This window comes from Equus quagga, chromosome 11 (assembly GCF_021613505.1).
Source record: "Equus quagga isolate Etosha38 chromosome 11, UCLA_HA_Equagga_1.0, whole genome shotgun sequence".
NCBI lineage: Eukaryota > Metazoa > Chordata > Mammalia > Perissodactyla > Equidae > Equus > Equus quagga.
This window is the reverse complement of record NC_060277.1, coordinates 13,473,966-13,492,840: the sequence shown is the minus strand read 5'-3', so window position 1 is coordinate 13,492,840 and position 18,875 is coordinate 13,473,966. Positions and strand designations below refer to the sequence as shown.

Genomic DNA, 18,875 nt, shown 5'->3' with positions numbered 1-18,875 from the left:
TATATAAATTTTTCTCTTGATTTGGACACAGTTTTTGAAAACCGTACTTAAAGTGTGTTAATTAAAACAAATTGCCTCTTATTTTCAGCTTTTACTGGTGCCATGGTTTATTCTTACTGTGTACAATACATCATCCTTCCAAAGCCGATTTCAGATTCAAGTTTTACTTAATGCTATTTTAGTATTAATGCTATTTGGTATTCTTAAAGGTACCATAAGAATGAGTATAATGAGAGGAATGTTCTAAGTTGGCCTTTTCTAATTTTTAATTTTCTTTCCCATGATATTATTATGAATTTCAGAAATTAAAATGAATATTTTTTGAGGGGGAGTCTAAATTTTAACCAGAGATACAGCCTTGCTGCTCCAACTTTCCAGTCTTTGTAGGTTTATAGGCTTTTGGTCATAACACTGTATTAGCGCATTATGTTTAAAAAGAAGGTAGGCCAACGCCGAAGTGACAGATAAAGGTATTCAGTCATACACATATCACAGATCTAAAGACAAATAAGAAATAGAGCTCTACAAAAAGTTTTGTTATCTTCTTAAAAGATCTTATTATGTATTCAGGAAGTATTTTGGGATGCCACATTCTTAGGTCTATAAATAGCCTGTATACTTTCCAGAAATTTAAAAAATAATCTCTTGACCCTTGCCTTTTCCAGTAGTAATGAACTATCTAATGCCTATCATTAACCTTTTAAGTAAAACGTACAAACAATATTCTTCAGTTCTGATTATACCTTACCTAGTACATTATGTCTATGGTTACCATTACAACAAAACATATGCTATGTGTGTTTTCTAACCACCATTTACTGAACACCTGCTGTATACCTGGCATTATTCAAATATTTTCACTTAGATACTGTCTTTGAATTGAATTCTCTTCCTGCCCCCGACCCCTGCCCCAACCTCCACCACTGCCAGTGAGATAATCATAGGTATTTCTATTTTTTCATACAAGAGAGCTGATCCTTGGAATTATAAATCAACGACATGTCCACAGTTGCACAGCTAATGAGGGGGGCAGAGATTCCATCATGGAGTCTTCTGACACCATGCCCCAGGCTTGATTAATGCTGGGATCCTAAAGAGATTCTCTTCAAACTACTGATCTTGCAGATGAGAAAATGGGGCCCAGAGAAAGTGAGAAATTGCCTCAAGTTTCGCTGTTAATTATTCCTTCCTTTCTGAACTACTATGTTTTCTCTATTTGCCTCCAAATGTTTTTAGAATTAAAAATAGAACTACTCCCTCATATGTACTCACTGTCTCCTACTGTCTTCCTGGTGAGCCCGTCACTTCCTCTCAATGCCAGTGCTTTCTACTCTTTATCCACCACCCTCCCCATCCCACCTCTTCCCTGAGGTCAGGAATTTTTTGTCTAGCTTTTTCTGGACCTCTTCACCTGAATATCTGAGGAGAAAAAAACTTGAAATGCAGGCTGCCCCAAAATTGAAATTGTTAACATCTTCCATAAATTTGCCGATTCTTCTTAGAATGCTGGCATTCCCTTCTTAGAATAATTATCTCATTTTCCTTCAGTTCTGACTGCGTTATTTCCTTCACTTCTTTGAACATAGGATCTGTATGCTTTTGATTTCGGCATTTTTGAGCTTGACCTCTGTTTGAATTTAGGATCGACTTTTTCAAATGTTTACTTTGTATCTCTTTCTGGGTGTACTACAAACTCTACATTTCCAGCCGTCCCCAACTGTATCCTCCTTTTGCATTATTGATTTTGATTAAAGATTTTACCATTTACTCAGGCTCTGAAGCTAGAATCTGTGTGTCATTCTTTACTCTTTCTTCAATCTTAGTCCCAGCATCTAGCTAAATATCAAATTTTAACAAGTTTAGCTCTGAAATCCTTCACAAATTTGTCTTCTCATCTTCATTCTTACTTCCACTGCTTTCACTTGGGCAGTGTTTTAACCTACAGTTAGTGTCTTTGCACTCTAGTCTAGTCCATTTTACAGGAATGTAAGGAGCATTTATTGGGTTTCTACAACGTGCCAGGCACTGTGCTAAGGAACAAGTAGAAAAAGATGAAGTCTCAACCCCTAAATTTGGATGGCCTGCGTTGTAATAGGTAAATTTTCCCTTTTGTTTTCATTCGTCTCCCTTTCTTTCTGTATGTCTCACATTTTCTTCTTTCTTTTATTTTTATGATACAAACCCAATATAAGTATTTAAAGTCTGTTGACATTCCTAACCAGAGCTGTTCACATATAGTGTTTTTGTTTATTGATGTGACTCCTTCAAAATTCGTTCTCAAATATGAAGATATGAAATGTCAGCATTACTGAAAGCATTCTTGAGGTATTTAAAACTACCATGCCTAGTTTTTAGGGTAATTGATGTGAGACTTTAGAAAATCATAGGAAGACCTAGAGGTAAAGGAAATGGTTGTAAAATATGAAACAAACTGTGTGCTCTGTAGTTCATTTTGGTAAAGTACACGCATGTTAAATTCTAATATGTCTTCTGAGTACATATAAAGTAAACCTCTTTTTTAAAAAAATTTTTAAACAAAATCATCTCCTTAAGACTCCTGAGGTTTTGTAAAGGGAATTTTAGTGCTGAAAGCTATCTATAGTTTCTACAAAAGTGGTTGTCAGATTTAATGCAGTACTTTTCTGTTGCTGGTAGGTACACACTGGTGGATATTTTGCGTGCCATCTTACTTTCTTTAGAAGCCATGATTGAAGATCCCGAGCTTCAAGTGAACGGATTTGTTTTGATCATAGACTGGAGTAACTTCACCTTCAAGCAAGCTTCTAAACTTACCCCAAGCATGCTACGATTGGCTATTGAAGGCCTCCAGGTAAAGGTTTACAAATTACCCAGTTTCTTGGTCTCCCATGTTTGATTTCTCTTATCTAATGTGTTAGAAAAGCAAATATCTGCTTAAAGGATGATAAAAACAAAAGTTTTTAACAATTTTCAAGCACATCCACTAAAACACTAAATGAACAAAGATTATAGAAGAAAAACTGAGGATGTCGGCCTTTTAATAGTCGGGAGTTTGTGATCCTTGACACAAGCCCTCACTATGTCTAAAGATAAATATGGGTTATGACCTGAGATTTTTATCTTGATAATCAGAACAAGCAACACCTTTTGGATTTTACTTACTAGCTATTTAGTCTAGCTTTTGTTTCTCTTTCCTTTCCTGTGGATATTAATTAATTAAATATTTGCTTCATTATTCCATTTAAGTTGGTGAATTTGGGATACGATGGGCAACAAAACTCTTATGTTGCCTAAAAAACTATTGGAAAGTCAATCAATATTTTTTTCCATCTCTAAGGTACAGAATGACTGTTTTGAATTACTTCTCTAGACTTAATTGGGGTTTTTGGTGTTCTTTTTCTTTCTTTTTTTTGTTTTGTGGTGGAAGGGCTGTCACATGGAATCTGTATAGGAATGGTGTATCTTCCTGTGAATGACATTTAACTGGTTGGGAAAACCTGCTATTTAGGGGCATGTCATAAACCTACCAATGACGATTTTTTTTTTTAACTTTTAGGATGTCCTTCTTCTGCTCTCTCTCTACTTTGCTTCATACTACTTTGTATACAGTATTTATGTAATAAATTTAACCTTTTTAAAAAGGTTTACAAATTAACACTGGAATGATGTTATTCAGTGCTTATTCTCTGCGTGTTCAACATGCATTTTAGAACTTTGCAAGTCAGTGGTTAATTTCTATAATTTTTACCACTGAAAATAGCACTTTAAAAAAAAAATAATGAATTCTATCTATGTCATTCATTAGGCCAGGATGTTAGACTTTTTTAAAAAAAGTTGAATAGCCACATTAGTCGGATCTCTGCTCCATGGTAATTTTTGACGGTGTCTAGCGGCATCTAAATTGATGGATGATGACCCCCTAAAAATGGGCCACTTCTCCAGGCAGCAGGACATCTTAGCCAAATTGAACTCACAGTTTGGATTTTGCCTCTGGAGTGAATAAGACACACTGATCCTTTTTCTCTGCACAGGTTTTTCCTCATGCAGCCTTCCTGACTTGCTCTTGGTGAGTCAGCCTTGCTCCTGTTTTATCTTGAACAACACCTTTTTTTTAACTCCATAGAGACGGTTAATAAGGTTTGGGAGAGTGCACAAGATAACACATATTTGGAAATATGTATATCATGGAGAATTGGTCCTAATTCTGCCCTATTGCCAGCAGTGTATAAAGTGTTCTTCGCTTTGTAAAGAAAATGTGTTACCACCAACGATGTTACTTAACACAGAAAGGCAACCTAGCCTCTTTCATGTGGGATCCCTATTTAACTGCCTTTTCTCTTTGCAGTAGGGGTAGGCTAGGACTTTAGTTGCACGAAGGCCTGAAGAACTCATATTATTCCTAAGAAACTTAAAAACCCACCTCAGCAATAGACTCAGTACCTTGATATTTGCCAACTTACAAATTTTATGGAGACTTCGAGTAGTAATGTGATAAGTCATTGCAGGAAAAAAAGACAACTTGGATATATCTGAGAGCTTTTCCATTAGCCATGGCCAGTCTCAGAACGTCTTTAAGTGCTAAGTGTCAGCACAACAGGAGCTACAGTCAGATTAAACCTCTGCGCTCCTGTTAGAGAGGGAAGTGATCCCCGCCCTGCAGGGTCCTGTGCTGACTACATGTGGGGGACTGTCTTATCTGTAGTTCCCATAAATGCATCAGTCCCCTTTCCTTTCTCCTGGGATCCAGACTGAGTAAGTAGTGTTAATTCCTTCTCGTGCCAGTTGGGAAGCTACTTAAAAGAAGGTGACCTCTTCCTGAGAATAAATTGACGTGTTACTAAGCTTTAAACTCAATGTTTTTCTCCACTTCAAATTTATTTTTTAAATGTTCTTTATCTAGCACATCTATGTCTGTGTCCATGTCTATATCTACATCTAAAAACAATGGTAACTCTGAGTAGGAATATAAGGTATACTGAAAATGCTCCACCGTGAAATGCATGATTTCATATTTGGTCTTATATTGAAGTAACATTTTCTGACTTTTCTAATCAAGTCTCTCTTTTACTTTGCACTTACCATTTGAGAAATATTATTGTACATTGACTTCTGTTTCATGCAGAGCATGAATAAACGTTTTTTGAGGTTAACATAAGACCATAAAATGTTTGAAGTAAAGGTATATACACAATTTTAGGTCACTAAGCACAACTTCCACCATCACCAAGACCACCAACACCACTGAAATAATAAACCTGCTCCAATTAACCCAGTCAAGGAAATTAAGAGGTGAGAATATTTTTAATAACTCAGTGATAATTTATATCATGCCATAATTATACTATAATATGCTACTTTTATTTAGGCATCATAAAAAATTTTCTAGGAAGTTGAACCAAAAATAAGAAAGGCTACCAATGGGTCTAGTCCCAGAGAGGAAATTTACTTTAATGATGTGTATTGTTAGTGGGATGCATATGCGTTTTGAAGAGGCCCCATCTCTCTTCCTCTTGAGGTGACTGTATAACCTGTCTCTCTGTACACACCAAACCCCTTTTTCTTCAAACAAAAGAGTATTTTGAGTGACCTGGCTAGAAATAGCACCTGACACCTTGGATAAGGACACATAGATCATTGCTATCAGATGCACCCATGATCACAGTACAAGTTCAAGAGAGAGACAATGCCGCAAGAGTGGAAACAGAATGGGCTTTAGCAGCAGACAGACCTGGGTTTGGATGACAACCCTGCTACACATCAAATACTTGGGCAAATTATTTAACTTGTTTGAATCTCAGTCTATTCATTTATACTAATTTTAAAGGATTATGTTAGAAATGATACATCTTGCACCTAGCAGATGATATTAATGATCAAAGTAATTGATATGAATAAGCTCATTATTCAGGTGCCATTTTTTTTGCACATGTGCTGGTTTTCTTACAATTCAGTGACTACCTAGACTACGGAGATTTAAAGCTGATTGACTTTGGGGAGCTGAATAATATTATATTTTGTTTTTAGTGCTCAGATTGTAGATACACAGGTTGCATTTTTTTAAAATCACTTCACTGAGTAAATAGCATCTAAATATATTCATGTTAGATGCCAAATAAAATATTTTTTCATATTGGAAGCCAAACAGAAAATGAGACTGTTTCACCTGGGGAAAATTACTCCTTGTTTCTTTTGGGAGAAGCTCCAGGCACAATCGGAAAGGTGGCAATTGTGAAGATATTTTTGACCTTGAGAGATGAGCAGGAGGTTGCTAATTGACAAGGACAGGAAGAGCATTTTGGACAGAGAAGCTTTGGGGAGGTGCTTTGAATGAACATACGGCTATAAGGTGTTGAAAGTAAGTGATAAATCTGCTTTGATATGGCTCCAGTGAGAAATGAAGTGAGGTGAATGACCAGAGATGAGCCAGGAAAGGCAGGCTGAGACCTGGGTCTATGAGATGGAGGATGGCATGCTATGTGGTTTGGCCTGTTTTTTGCAGACATGGATAAGTTTGGGAGAGGAAGGTGACCTGGTCTCCCCTCTGCCTTGAAACTATCGCTAGGGTAGAAGAATGGTCTAGGATCAAAGAAAGGTGTGGTTCGATCTAGAGAACCTCCACACTACCCCAGAGGTAATTCTGTTGATCTCATTTTGTAGGACAGGAAATGAAACTTCAGGGAGTTTAAGACACTTACTCAGATTTTCTCAACTGACATCAAGGCTTGAGTCTAGGTTGTCTGACTCCAAAGACCAACGTCTTTCCTGCATCTTGTTTCTATTGTCTCCAGGCTGTGCCTAAGAAAAAGCAGGTAGACTCAAGTTAGAGTAACTTGCTCTCCCACACCAAAATCCTCACATTTTAATGCAGGTGAAATGTGTTTATTGGAATAGACAGTACAATGCTAACTAAAGAAGTCACAAATGGCTAGCCTGTGGCTTTGCACTTTTTTTGACACTGTATGGCAGAACCATTTTCTTCTTCCCAGTGAGTGGCCTCCTTGAATGATTGCCGGCCTCCTTGAATGATTGCCAGCCTCCTAGTTCCCTGTGATGGAGGCCAGGAGAAAGGCACCTTTATGATAGCCAAGGATAACTTTTATCAGCGCAACCACAAATTGGTAAGCCACTCATGCTATCAGTCCAAGACAATTCTATATACTTTGTAGAACCTTCAAACATTTTTTTTCTTTATTTTCTAGGTAACATTGGTTTATAACATTATATAAATTTAAGGTGTACATCATTATATTTTTATTTCAGTGTAGACTACATCATGTTCATCATCCAGATTTTTTTTTAAATGAAAAGCATCAAATATTTTTACCAACACAGCGTAGTTCCTTGATAGATAATAGGCAACATCAGATATTTTTGTGCAAATAAAGTACTCAGACTTCATTGGAAAGAAAAGAGAAAGAGAAAATTGTCTTGCTGCTTACAGGAAGTTAATTGATTAGGGTAGTCATGGTAACAGGAAACATCTTAGAAAATCAATACAAGATTAAGTGGATGTGACTTGTAGACTCTAAGATAGCTGTCTAGGAAGCCAATTAAAACATGAAATGTTTGGAAATACCTGGACCAGCTTAGACCGTCTGAATTTACAGCGAAGTGATGTGCTTTTAACATATTTTTGGTCACTGTTGCTCTATTTTTATTTCTTCCTCGTAAAATATTGCCATTCTTAAAACTCTTTAGTAATGAAAAACTCAAACTCTCTTATGAATCCAGAATCTCTTATTTGTGAATTTTTTTTTAAACTCACCCTAACCCTACCTGTTTTTTCATTGTCCTTTGGATGTATTTATCTGCTATTCCCTCTTAGCTCTGTCCTGCCGTGCCTCTGTGCTTTTGCTTTCACAATTTCACAGGAATCCCCAAACTCCATCTGCTGAAAAGTACATAATGTAGTCAAGATGTGGCTTGCTGGCAAGGGGTTTGGCTGTAACAAGGAACTGAATAGCTCTGAATTGCTACATTAAGACTCAGATATAGGGCCATCACAAAGTGCCTAAATCAGTGCCAGATATTGTAAGAGCCCTTAGTAAATGGGACTTGTGAAAGAATATGTAATCAATTCACAGTACTTAATGCTGGCCCTTTCTTTTGACTCAAGGGTCCAGTGTTACAAGCAGCCAGCGATCTGCTTGCTGTGAGGGCTCTGGTCATTCATGTGGAAGGCAGAAAGTGCTGCCACTACAAATGCTGGCTCTGACTGTTTGGAAGCCCAGTCCTACATAGGGAATCTTGCCAAAAACAGAGGTCATGCTAATGACTTGGAACATCACAGTCCAAGGCTGGTGGGTGAGGAGCTCCATTAGTTTCAGTTTAGCATTAGTTTACTCAGTCCTCCAAATCCTACCAATTTCTGGCGGCTTTGAACTTGCACATGAGTGTGTGTGTGTGTGTGTGTGTATAGGATGGTTAAAGGAGAATATTAAAAAGGAACTCAGCGAGGTATTGAGTAAATTAGGGCTTCGTAATAAAACAAAAGGACTCTGCTTTGCAACAGTGTTCTTTGCAATGGTTGTTAACCTACCAATAGTTTTCAGGCTTATAACACTTCAGACAATAGCAGAAACCGCTCGCATCCAAGCTACCTTGTAAATTTAAGGCAGCGTTATGGTACATTGATGGGAGGGGGCTGAAACAATGCCTGTGTTTTTGAAAATGAACAGGCTCATGAGCTGTATTCATTCAGACAGCCTGGAGGTGGGAGTGCTTATTTCCACATTTTGTATGCACAGGCAGAAACCATACTGAGAAACAGTGACAAGGGCAGTATGTAAAAAAAGTGACATTTTGTTCATCACATGCATAGCTGTTGGAGCTAAGCGTGCTTCCTTTTAGTTGTTACTTAACCTAAAACAAAATGAGTGAAAATTCTAAAGTTGCTTTATTTCATGGTGTGAGAATGAGGTGGTTTTGCTGAGAGGTTTATCCTCCTGAAGTAGGACATTGGAAGTCTTTTAAATGCTGACAGTAGGCATGTAAAAGCTATGTGTAATATCAGTTTAGCAAGCAGGCTAAGGATTATATAACCTTTGATAGTGGGCTTGGTTAATTCTGTGTGATTACATATATACACTCACATACACACATGCACGGCACATATATGTACATATATATCATTATTTTTTCCCACATTAAAATTGCTTTGTATTTCCTTTGATTAGCAGCTAAATCTGTTTAAAAAGTCTAGTTCTAGGAAGCAGGTGTCAACCTTGACAAAAATGAAGAGATGAGTGCTCTAATGTTACTTTACATGTACTTACTGAATTAAAGAATATCAGTAATTACCAATAAAATTTAATACCGCTAGATTTCAACCCCACTAACAAAGACACTGGTTATCATTTTGCTTCAAATAGGCAAATAATTGAAGCAACGAAAGGGGAAGAAGAAAATAACAATCTTTTGGTCTGAGTCATTGAGATAATGATAAATGAATAGGAAGTAATTATCTATAATGAAGAACTGAATGAACCACATGAGCTATTCCGCATTTCACTTTATTGGCTATGTTTAGACGTGTCCTTGACTAGAGAACAAAAAAGATGAGCAAGTGCAAGTTCTCTCTATTCTTTTTAGTTGCAATGTAAATGCATCTTGATATATCCTTCTCTCCCAGCGGAACTTCACTTTTTCGCTCTTGTCAAATCAAAACTACAAAATGTGAACATCCATTTATCTTTTTAAAAATTAGTTTTGATACAATGGAATACTGTTCAACCTTAAAAAAGAAGGAAATTCTGCCAGTTACTTCAATATGGGTGAAACCTGGAAGACATTAGGCTGAAGGAAGTAAGCCAGGCACAAAAAGACAAATACTGCATGATCTTACTTATATGTGGAACCTAAAAAAGTTGAACTCATGGTGACAGGGAGTAGAATGGTGCTTACCACAGGCTGGGAGGTGAGGCAGATGGGAAGATGCTGTCAAAGGACATAAACTTTCAGTTGTAAGGTGAAGAAGTTCTAGAGACCTAATATATGGCGTGTGACTATAGCTAATGTATTGTATACATGAAATTTGCTAAGAGAGTAGATCTCGTCATGCACACACACTCTCTCTCTCTCACACACAGATAGCTATGTGAGGTGATACACATGTTAATAAGCTTGATTGTTGTAGTCATTTTATAATGTACATGTATACCAAAACTTTATACTGTGCACCTTAAATATATAAAATTTTTATCTGTCCACCACATATCAATAAAGCTGGAAAAAAAGTTAGTTTAGAATCCTGGTGCCATCAGGTTTTCCTATAGATGTCGATAAAATTGGCATCCTTACCTTTCCAATGTCTAATCATTTTGCCTTCATAAATGTAACCTCAGGGACATCTAAATCCAAATCTTTTGAAATCTCAAATTAAAGTGTCATTTATTGTTCTTAAAATTTAAAATTCTGATACCATATTGCCAGAATCTTGGAAGTGAGTGATTCTTCTGTCTCATCTATGGATAGCATTCTTGTTACAGTCTCTTAAAATTGATCTGGGTATTAAAATGCTTTTTATCTTTCATTGTAACTATTTTGAGGATCTGTTTTAGTGGGCTTAGTTTTCTTCACATAAACAGTTAGGGAAGTCACAATAAACTCATAAAAGGAATGCCTCCTTGGATTTATCCTGGGGTATTCTTTGATGCGCAACTAATAACAGTGTATTTCTATGGCTAAAAGTCAACTGTATTTTGAAAGGCTCCAGTCACTCGGAATTTTAAGATGTGGGTGAGTGTGAGGTAGTTACATAAGATAATGATAACTGCTTTAAAAAAACCCCAAAATGTGTGCATTGGCTCAACCATCTCACCATGAAATCAAATAGGATGTTTTTGATCAGCAGATGGTGCTTCTCCTAGTAAGTCAGTGACCCACGTTCCTTCCACCTTCTTGCCCTGCCATTTTCTCCTTGTGGTTTCCAAGGTTACTTTGCTCAATTCCTTTCCATTTCTCTGTAAAGCAAAAAAGCATGGAGGATCACATATGCTATATTGCTTTGGGTCGGACCTGATAGCAGTGCACGGTGCTTCCTTTTGCATTCTATTGTCCAGAACTCAGTTCAGTGGACACTCATAACGACAAAGAAGGCAAAGAAATGTAGTCTAATTGTGAACCTGGGAAGAAGAGGAATGGTGGACATCTCATACTCTCTTTTACAAAACTTATCCCCTAAAATAACTTTGATTACTCTTCAATCAGCTCTTTATGGAATGTTTCGTTGATGTTTTCTGAAAGTAAAAGGTGATAATTAGTGTTTCAAGGAAGTTTAATTCATACAGTCAGGCACAAAGGAATAAATACATATTTCCTACAATTCACTTTATATACTGACTGCAATCTCTGTACCTGGCTGGTTTTGCATAGGTAAGGGGACTGGCAATTTCTATGTACCTGGGTCACTATAGCTCCATCCCTGGAAGAAAGGTAACGCAGCTGTGATTCAGTCACTTCAACTCCCACAAATTATTGTGACTCTCCTAAGATGAGCATTTCCAAACCTGCTGAATTTAAAAGGAGAAAAGATAAGTCATTTTTCCGTAGTCTTAAGACTGTGCCCAGGACAGCTGTAGTGATGTTGTAGTTGCTTTGCCTTGAAGTTAGAAATCCTCTGAATTTGGGATTTAATTTTCATAAAATGAGAATAAGACAATTTTTGTATGAGATAGCCTAACATGAGAAACTCCAAGAAAAGAATATTAGCTGCTAAAATACCAAAAAGACTTCACTATAAAGTCTGGCTGTGTGGACTTAGAGAATAGAATCACCCAAGCGTTAAGAAGTAGAGTCTACAAGTATCACCATATTGTTAATATTTATCAAGTGCTTAAAATCAGTTGGAGTTTTACTTACTGTTTAGTCATAGGTTGAAAACATGCAAAAGTCAATATAATTTTAGTCAGTACAGAAATTAATAAATAAAAGTAAAAGTTATGTCGTCAGTACCTGCTTTTCAGTCATATTGTGGACTATAAGGAATTCACTTTCCTCTTGAAGATATTCTAGGAACGCTTTACTTCATGTTATCATTTTTACCTCTTGTTTATTAGGTCTGTATTAGCACTGTTATCCTAGCAATTTAAAAATTTTACTCTTGTGTTATATTAGCTGTTTATTGGATTTCATTTTCTCAAGTCTGAGTTCTTTCTCTTTTCTTTCTTTTCCTTGTTTTGATAGATTCCATCTTAATTTTTTTTTCACCTGAAAGAGTACAGGGGTGGTAAAATTGCTGAGCATTTGCATTCTCTAAAATGAGTTTATTCTGTTTTCACTTTTGGTTGATAGGCTTGCTAGATGTAGGTATATTAGTTCAAAGTAATTTCCTCTTAGTACTTTGACATCATTATTTAACCGTTGTTAGGCATCTATTATTTATGATGAGAAGCCTGGCTTCAGAAAAATTCTTTTATTTTGTAGGTACCTGGACATTCTCTGTAAAAGATTTTAGGATCTTTCTTCATCTTTGGCATTTACAAGCATGCATCTGGGAACAGATCCGCTTACTTTTCATTTTTATTTTGAGCTCATTGTAGATTCTTGTGCAGTTGTAAGAAATAGAACAGAGAGATCTCACGTATGTTTCCCTCAATGGTAGTGTCTTGCAAAACTATTGTACAATCTCACAACCAGGATATTAACATTGATATAACAGGGATGATAGTCCTGGCTGGCCACTCAGCCTTCTCTGACATCACACTGGTGGGGGATGGAGTGGCTCATTACAGCCCGGAGAAGGTACAGCTCTAGGTTCCCCTCTCACCCTCTGTTGGTGTGGGTGGAAATGAGGTCACATGTTTTCATTTGTTTGTTTGTTTCTGTGGTTTTTGGTTATAGTAGAGTAATTATTGTCTAAAAGTTTTGTATGTCACTAGTATGCACCTTTCCTTGTTCCTTGTCTAGTGAGAGTGAGAGCAAGCTTTTGTTATGGCTGTTTTTGTCTGTGCCCATTGTAGTTCCCAGTTTCCAGTTTCTTGAGCTCTAAATCTGGGATATAGGAGGCAAAAAGGAACTCTCCACCATATCATTCCTTGGGTCACAAGGTCCCTAGCTGGTCTGCCTTCTCTTCACCTTTCAGAGTCTTATGTTTGTTTTATATATCATGCCCAGGTTTTTGAGTTATTCTTAATGGGAAGAATAAGGAAAAGTATGACTATTCCATCTCCTGGAAGTGGAAGTCAGGACCACGTATATTTTTTGTCCTCCAAAGTTTTATCAAATAATAATTATTATTTAATAATGTTTACCTCATTTAGTTTTCAGTTCTGTTGTACATTTATTATAATTTGTACTGTTTACTGTCATTAAATTTGTGGAAGGAAGTGGGCAAATTGTGCTTATTCTGGCTGCCTTATTTACTTGGAATCTCTTTAACAACTTAAAGCCAATTATTGTCTAGTTTATAGTCACAGGATGATAGAAATGAAGGTCATGAGCCATAATTTTTACCTTTACGTAAGGACTTAGGAGAGAAGTTATTATTCTCCTATGTGGTAATATTTTTTTGTTACTATTATGTTCTTTAACCTAAATCCCCAAAGATTTTTTTTTCTGGAGTGAAATATGGAATACATTTATTTTCAGAAAATCAAAATTCCAAGGACTAGATTCATAATTCTTGGCGCATCACGTAGACAGACCTGAGCTAAGACTCTAAAGCTTATTAAGCCAGCTTTATTTGCAACTGGGTAGTGATTCAGGCAGATAGGCAACTTAATAACCTGATTTCAAAAAAAGACCTTGGAGGGATGCCCCTGGTCAGCCCATTACCTCTCCCAAGATGGCTAAGGAAAGCACATTCTGCCTGACATAGGACAACGATGAGTTGCTACAGAGCTAGCAAACAAACTACACTTAATGTAACTGAGGCCTGCTGATCCAACATGGGGTAGATGATCAGCCTCATAGTGGGTTACTGCATATGCTAAACTTAGAGAAGTAATTCAGTCAGTGAAAGGAGAGTCAAGGCACTCTGCTGTAAAGCGTAAGAGGCTGTTTTCTAGTTTCATAAATATTTAAATCTTTGGAAAGCCTTAACTCAAACAAGAGCTACAATGGCTTTAGTGCTGCATAGAAACTATCAAAGGAAGTTTAGGCTGAATTGAGCAGCACCATGGAGAGCTCCCAGAAAGTCAATTGCTGTGGTTTTTTTCTGCTTTGCAGTTCTGGTTTTCCCTAGTCATCCTGGCCTCTACAGGAAGCCCCCCGTACCTCTCAGAATAGGTTACAATCCCTGCAGAAGTAGAAGTTTCCTCCGTTACCCCTGAGTCTCATAGTTCATGTGTTTGAGTCAATTGAGCCAATTTTCCATGTGGCCTAAGGTGCTCCTTTTAAGATTTCTTTCCCTTCATTATTTAGCTTCTGGTTTTGGAATTGTTTACTGGAAGCTCATGTACTGGCATGGGAATTAGAATTATGCCCTCTCTTTCCTTTCATCTTGGAGGCTTCCTATAATGTTATTTATAACGTAATTTTACAAACTCAGAACATTCTTAAGTTGGATATAGGGTGAGAGAAGCGACACTGATTTGTGTTTAATCATGAGACCATGTAAGGAAGAAAGGCACTATTTACTTCATCCCAGAAAACTTGTGGGAAATCATGTTTTGACTCTGCTTTCTTCATAAACAGTTGTTTGGAGAACGATTGTATAGGATATAGTTGAAAGCAAAATTGTCTCTCCTCTTAACAACTGCTAGAATAGATCAGACTTTAGAATCGAGCATTCCTAGGCTTAAATCTTGTCTCTGCAACATCCAGATTTCAATTTTAGATAGGCTACTTAACTGATCCTGGTCTCTGTTATCACATATAAAAAAGTGGGATTAATACTTTCCACCTGGTATTATTATGAGGAATAAACAAGATAATATATATAAAAGAGATTGACGTGATACCTTGTCAGAGAAGACATTTGGTTAAAGTCAATCTTACCCATACACTTCTTCCATGCCCAGTAATCAAGAAATGAATCTAAGCAAACTTATGTAACACAAAGATTACTCCTTTAGACTGAAATTTGACTGTTATATAATGTAATTAATCAGTATAACTTGACAGGTAGTACAAAACTCACCAACTGAAGTTTTATAGGAAGAAATTGTCCTCTTTTTCTGAAAATGGCGCACCTTTTTAAAAACTGTTGGTAATTTTCTCTTAGAAGTTTATAGTCCCTGACTTTGTTCTTCCCGATTGTAAGATAATAGTCAAATACGATTATAACAAGTATTGGTGCTTTATAACATATAGGACTCATTAGTTTATTCCTAGGATGTAACACTCTTGGGAATATCATAAATATTTTCTGTTGAAACCGCATGAAGACACTTGTACTGACATGATTAGAATGCATATCTTTCTTCACTGTTCTCAACTAGATGACAAGCTTCTCAATGGCAAGAACAACATTCAGTTTGGCTAAACAACTTAACAGCTGCCTGGCAAGGTGGCTCATGTCACTGTTTGGGGTAGACTAAAGTCATATTGTAGCACTGCACTTCTTTTCTCTTTTTTAAACTTAAAATATAGCTGCATGTTCTTTTTTTTTCAAGGCATACTTTTTTGGTGAGGAAGATTGGGCCTGAGCTAACATCTGTTGCCAATACTCTCCCTTTTCTTCATCCCCAAAGCCCCAGTACATAGTTGTGTATCCTATTTGTAAGTCCATAAGTCCTTCTAGTTCTTCTATGTCGGATTCTGTCACAGCATGGCTTGATGAGTGGTGTGTAGGTCCATGCCCAGGATCCGAACTGGTGAACCCCGGGCCAGTGAAGCAGAGCATGCCAAATTAACCACTATGGTACCAGGCCAACCTCTGAACTGCAATTCTTAAAACATTCCCCTGTGGTGAAGTAGGATGGGATACTCTTGGGAGAGCAAACACTGAAGGGTGTAATATCTCAGGCATTTGAGAGATTCATGGGAAATAGTAATCAAAAGGACTATGGGAAAGAGAGCTGATATATTCGAGAAAGTCAGTGAAAGAACTTCCGGAGCAAAGGGGATGATAGGATTGAGAAATAATACTAGCAAAGTAGTGGCATTTAAACATCAGAAGTATGTTGGGTGCAATTATTATCATGAGTGGTAAGGTTGGAGTGGCAGCCATAAGGGCCTGGCCCTCAGGAAGCTATGGATATGGTTACTAAACAGTGTGCTCCTATGAGAAATATAGTTGAGAAGACAATAGGTTTTGCTTATTCAACTGAAAGAAATGAAAAGGAATGAAGGCAACTATTCCAATAAAAGTTAGAATATCATGCCTAGTTTCTTCATCTGAGTCAGTTCTCAGACTCAGAATCTATGACCTGAAGGAGAATATAGTTCTCCATGAAAAAGGATCATGCCCAAATTGTTTCTGTGATGGATGATCTTTCAACTGTTAGGAGTAATGTTTGCAAAGAGTTTTTAATAATATAGGCAATAGTTATGTATGATGTTAAGTAAAATATGTGTGATATAAATAAATGCAAAATAAGATCACATTTATGTTAATAATATGTTAGAAAAAAGAGGAGAAGAAAATGCATTGGAATGTAAGCAATGATTATGTGGGAGCAGTAGGGCTATGGTGAAATTCTCTTTTTGATATGTTTTGCATTTTACACATTTTACCATTGGGAACATAGTATTTTATATCATAAAAACTTTATTTCAAACAGTCATGACATACACTAAAAAATAGAGCAAATTATTTAACAAATAAATATACAATGCACCATGTTAAAAAGGTTAGCTTCTATTTAAAAATAATATTAACATAATTCGATGAGTAAATCAATAGAATCAGGCAGCTGCAGCTGCTCAGCTTAAGAAAATTATGCAGTGCTAACACATATAGCTGTGATTGGTCACATTTGGGTACCACAAAGGAAATTTACAGCGAGACTCAGGGAAGCAGGGTCAGTGGAAATGTAAATATGTTTTGGAGTAAAACATCAGATATGCTTAAAAAAGCATGTTTAATGAAGCTACTAGGCTGATGTATAACCCAAAATATTATGTTGATATACCTCACTTGTACTAACCAGTTTTTGGTAGGAGGAAGGAAGTTGAATTCAGTCAAATAACCATCAATAAGACCTATTTAAAAATATTTTTATATAAATCTGAATAAGACAGGCGTGGATAAATTAGGTAAGAGACAGAAAGGTGGACATAATTTACACCTTATAAAGACAACCATGCTTTTAGACAATACATCTTATTTCTGCCTCTCAGTTATATCTTATGTTATTAAAATCAATTTGATAAATGGCAAAATAAATTTTACAGACAGAAATTGTTTAATAGTTCAGAGGAGGGGGTTATGGTGTATGGACTAAAATGCTAGAAAAGTTTTATGAAAGAGTTGAAAATTGAGCTAGATCTTCAAGAATGACAATCTTTGGGTACGTAGAGAGATACAGGGAGGGAAACAGCAAAGCTAAGATATGGAGGTGAAAATTCATATGCTGCATTTTGGATATGTAAGGAGTCTAGGCAGTCTGATATGAAGGGTTGGTAACAGGTAGGCAAGAAAAATAAACTGCAAAAATCTGATATTTGAAGTCAAAATGGGATGGATTTTGAATTTAAGTTATATTTCATGAAGAATGGAGAATCAGTGACTATTTTGAGTAGGAGAACAAATCATGAAAAATAGCCAATAGAAAGGTTAATGTTACATCATTCGTTTGTTCATGATTTCATGCTACAAATGTGTTGAGTGGGATCATATTAAAGAAAGAAATTGGAAAAGTGGGAAGTTAGGAGACTTTTATAGCCCAGAGATGATGGCAGTCCACATCAACGCAGGCCAAGTGATAATGAAAAGAAGAGGAGGGGACCTGTGTCTATGTCCTTTCCTGTCCACATTTTTTTCTGTCCCCATTGAAATCCTTGTTACCTCTCCCCTTGGTTGTCTCAAAAGACAAATCAGCGGCCCTACCTCCAACCTGGGCCTGTCCAGTCTCTCCTTGATGTGGTGATTACAGCTCTCTTTCTAAAACGTGATCTGATCACCAGACACTCTCCCCCACCTCCCCTCTTTGCTCACGTTATTCCCTTTGCGTAGACAAGAAGGAAGGGCCCTGTCATGCTGTGGAGCCCCGAGCTCATCAGGATTACCTTAAATGAAACAAACTAGAGGTTGTGGTAAGGTAACAGTTTGGGACCTAAATTAGAATGCCATTTAAAGAGATTTTTGAAAAAGTTAAATAAGGTGTCATGCATGGTAAAATCTCTTGTGGAAAAAATTTTCTTGAAAAGGTTTATATTTGCATTTGTTCCAGATCTAATGATAAAATGTATTTCTTACATTAATGTCCTGTGCATTTGCAGAGAAGTACATTGTTTTATATGACTTTTTAATAAAATTAATTTTATTCTAAAATCTGATCAAATGTTGGTAAATTATAAACAACTGTTGGTATACTTGAAATTTTTAGGAGTTATAGATCCGCCGTGAGATATTTCTTTTTCTTGTAGACTTTCTAAACTAAAAACTAAGTGCAAGTGAATGGAAAATTGAGTATTAAAGTATCAGAGAGCATCTGAATGTGATCTTCCTCATCTAACAGGGATGCTGTTTCTTGGCATTTTATGTGATTCTGTATTGGGCTGTTGGCCATGCCATACAGATCGAAACCATTTTTAGCAGGTGCACAACATAGGAACACATGCTATGTCAGATGCTGTAATAAAAAGCTTAGCATAAACATGTCTAGAATCTGAGAATCTTAGAATCTGAAGCAAACTTACAAGTCACATGGGCCATCTTATGTAAGAATTACTTCTATGGTAGTCTTGAGATGATTATGCAGCTTTTGTTTCTACACATGCAGAGCCTGCTAGTGCACCATTTCACAAGGCAACCCTTTTCATCTTTAAGAGTTTGGCAACAAAGATTTTTC

General features: G+C 36.6%; 1 protein-coding gene across 1 annotated transcript in view; it reads left to right on the top strand.

Annotated features, from left to right (window-relative positions):
• The window catches only part of CLVS2 (clavesin 2), a 65,032-nt gene that overhangs the window by 8,794 nt on the left and 37,363 nt on the right, over positions 1–18,875 (top strand). Inside the window, exon 2 of the mRNA XM_046674531.1 lies at positions 2,656–2,830. Coding sequence (XP_046530487.1) covers positions 2,656–2,830 — 175 coding nt within the window. The remainder of the gene's footprint in view (positions 1–2,655; positions 2,831–18,875) is intronic.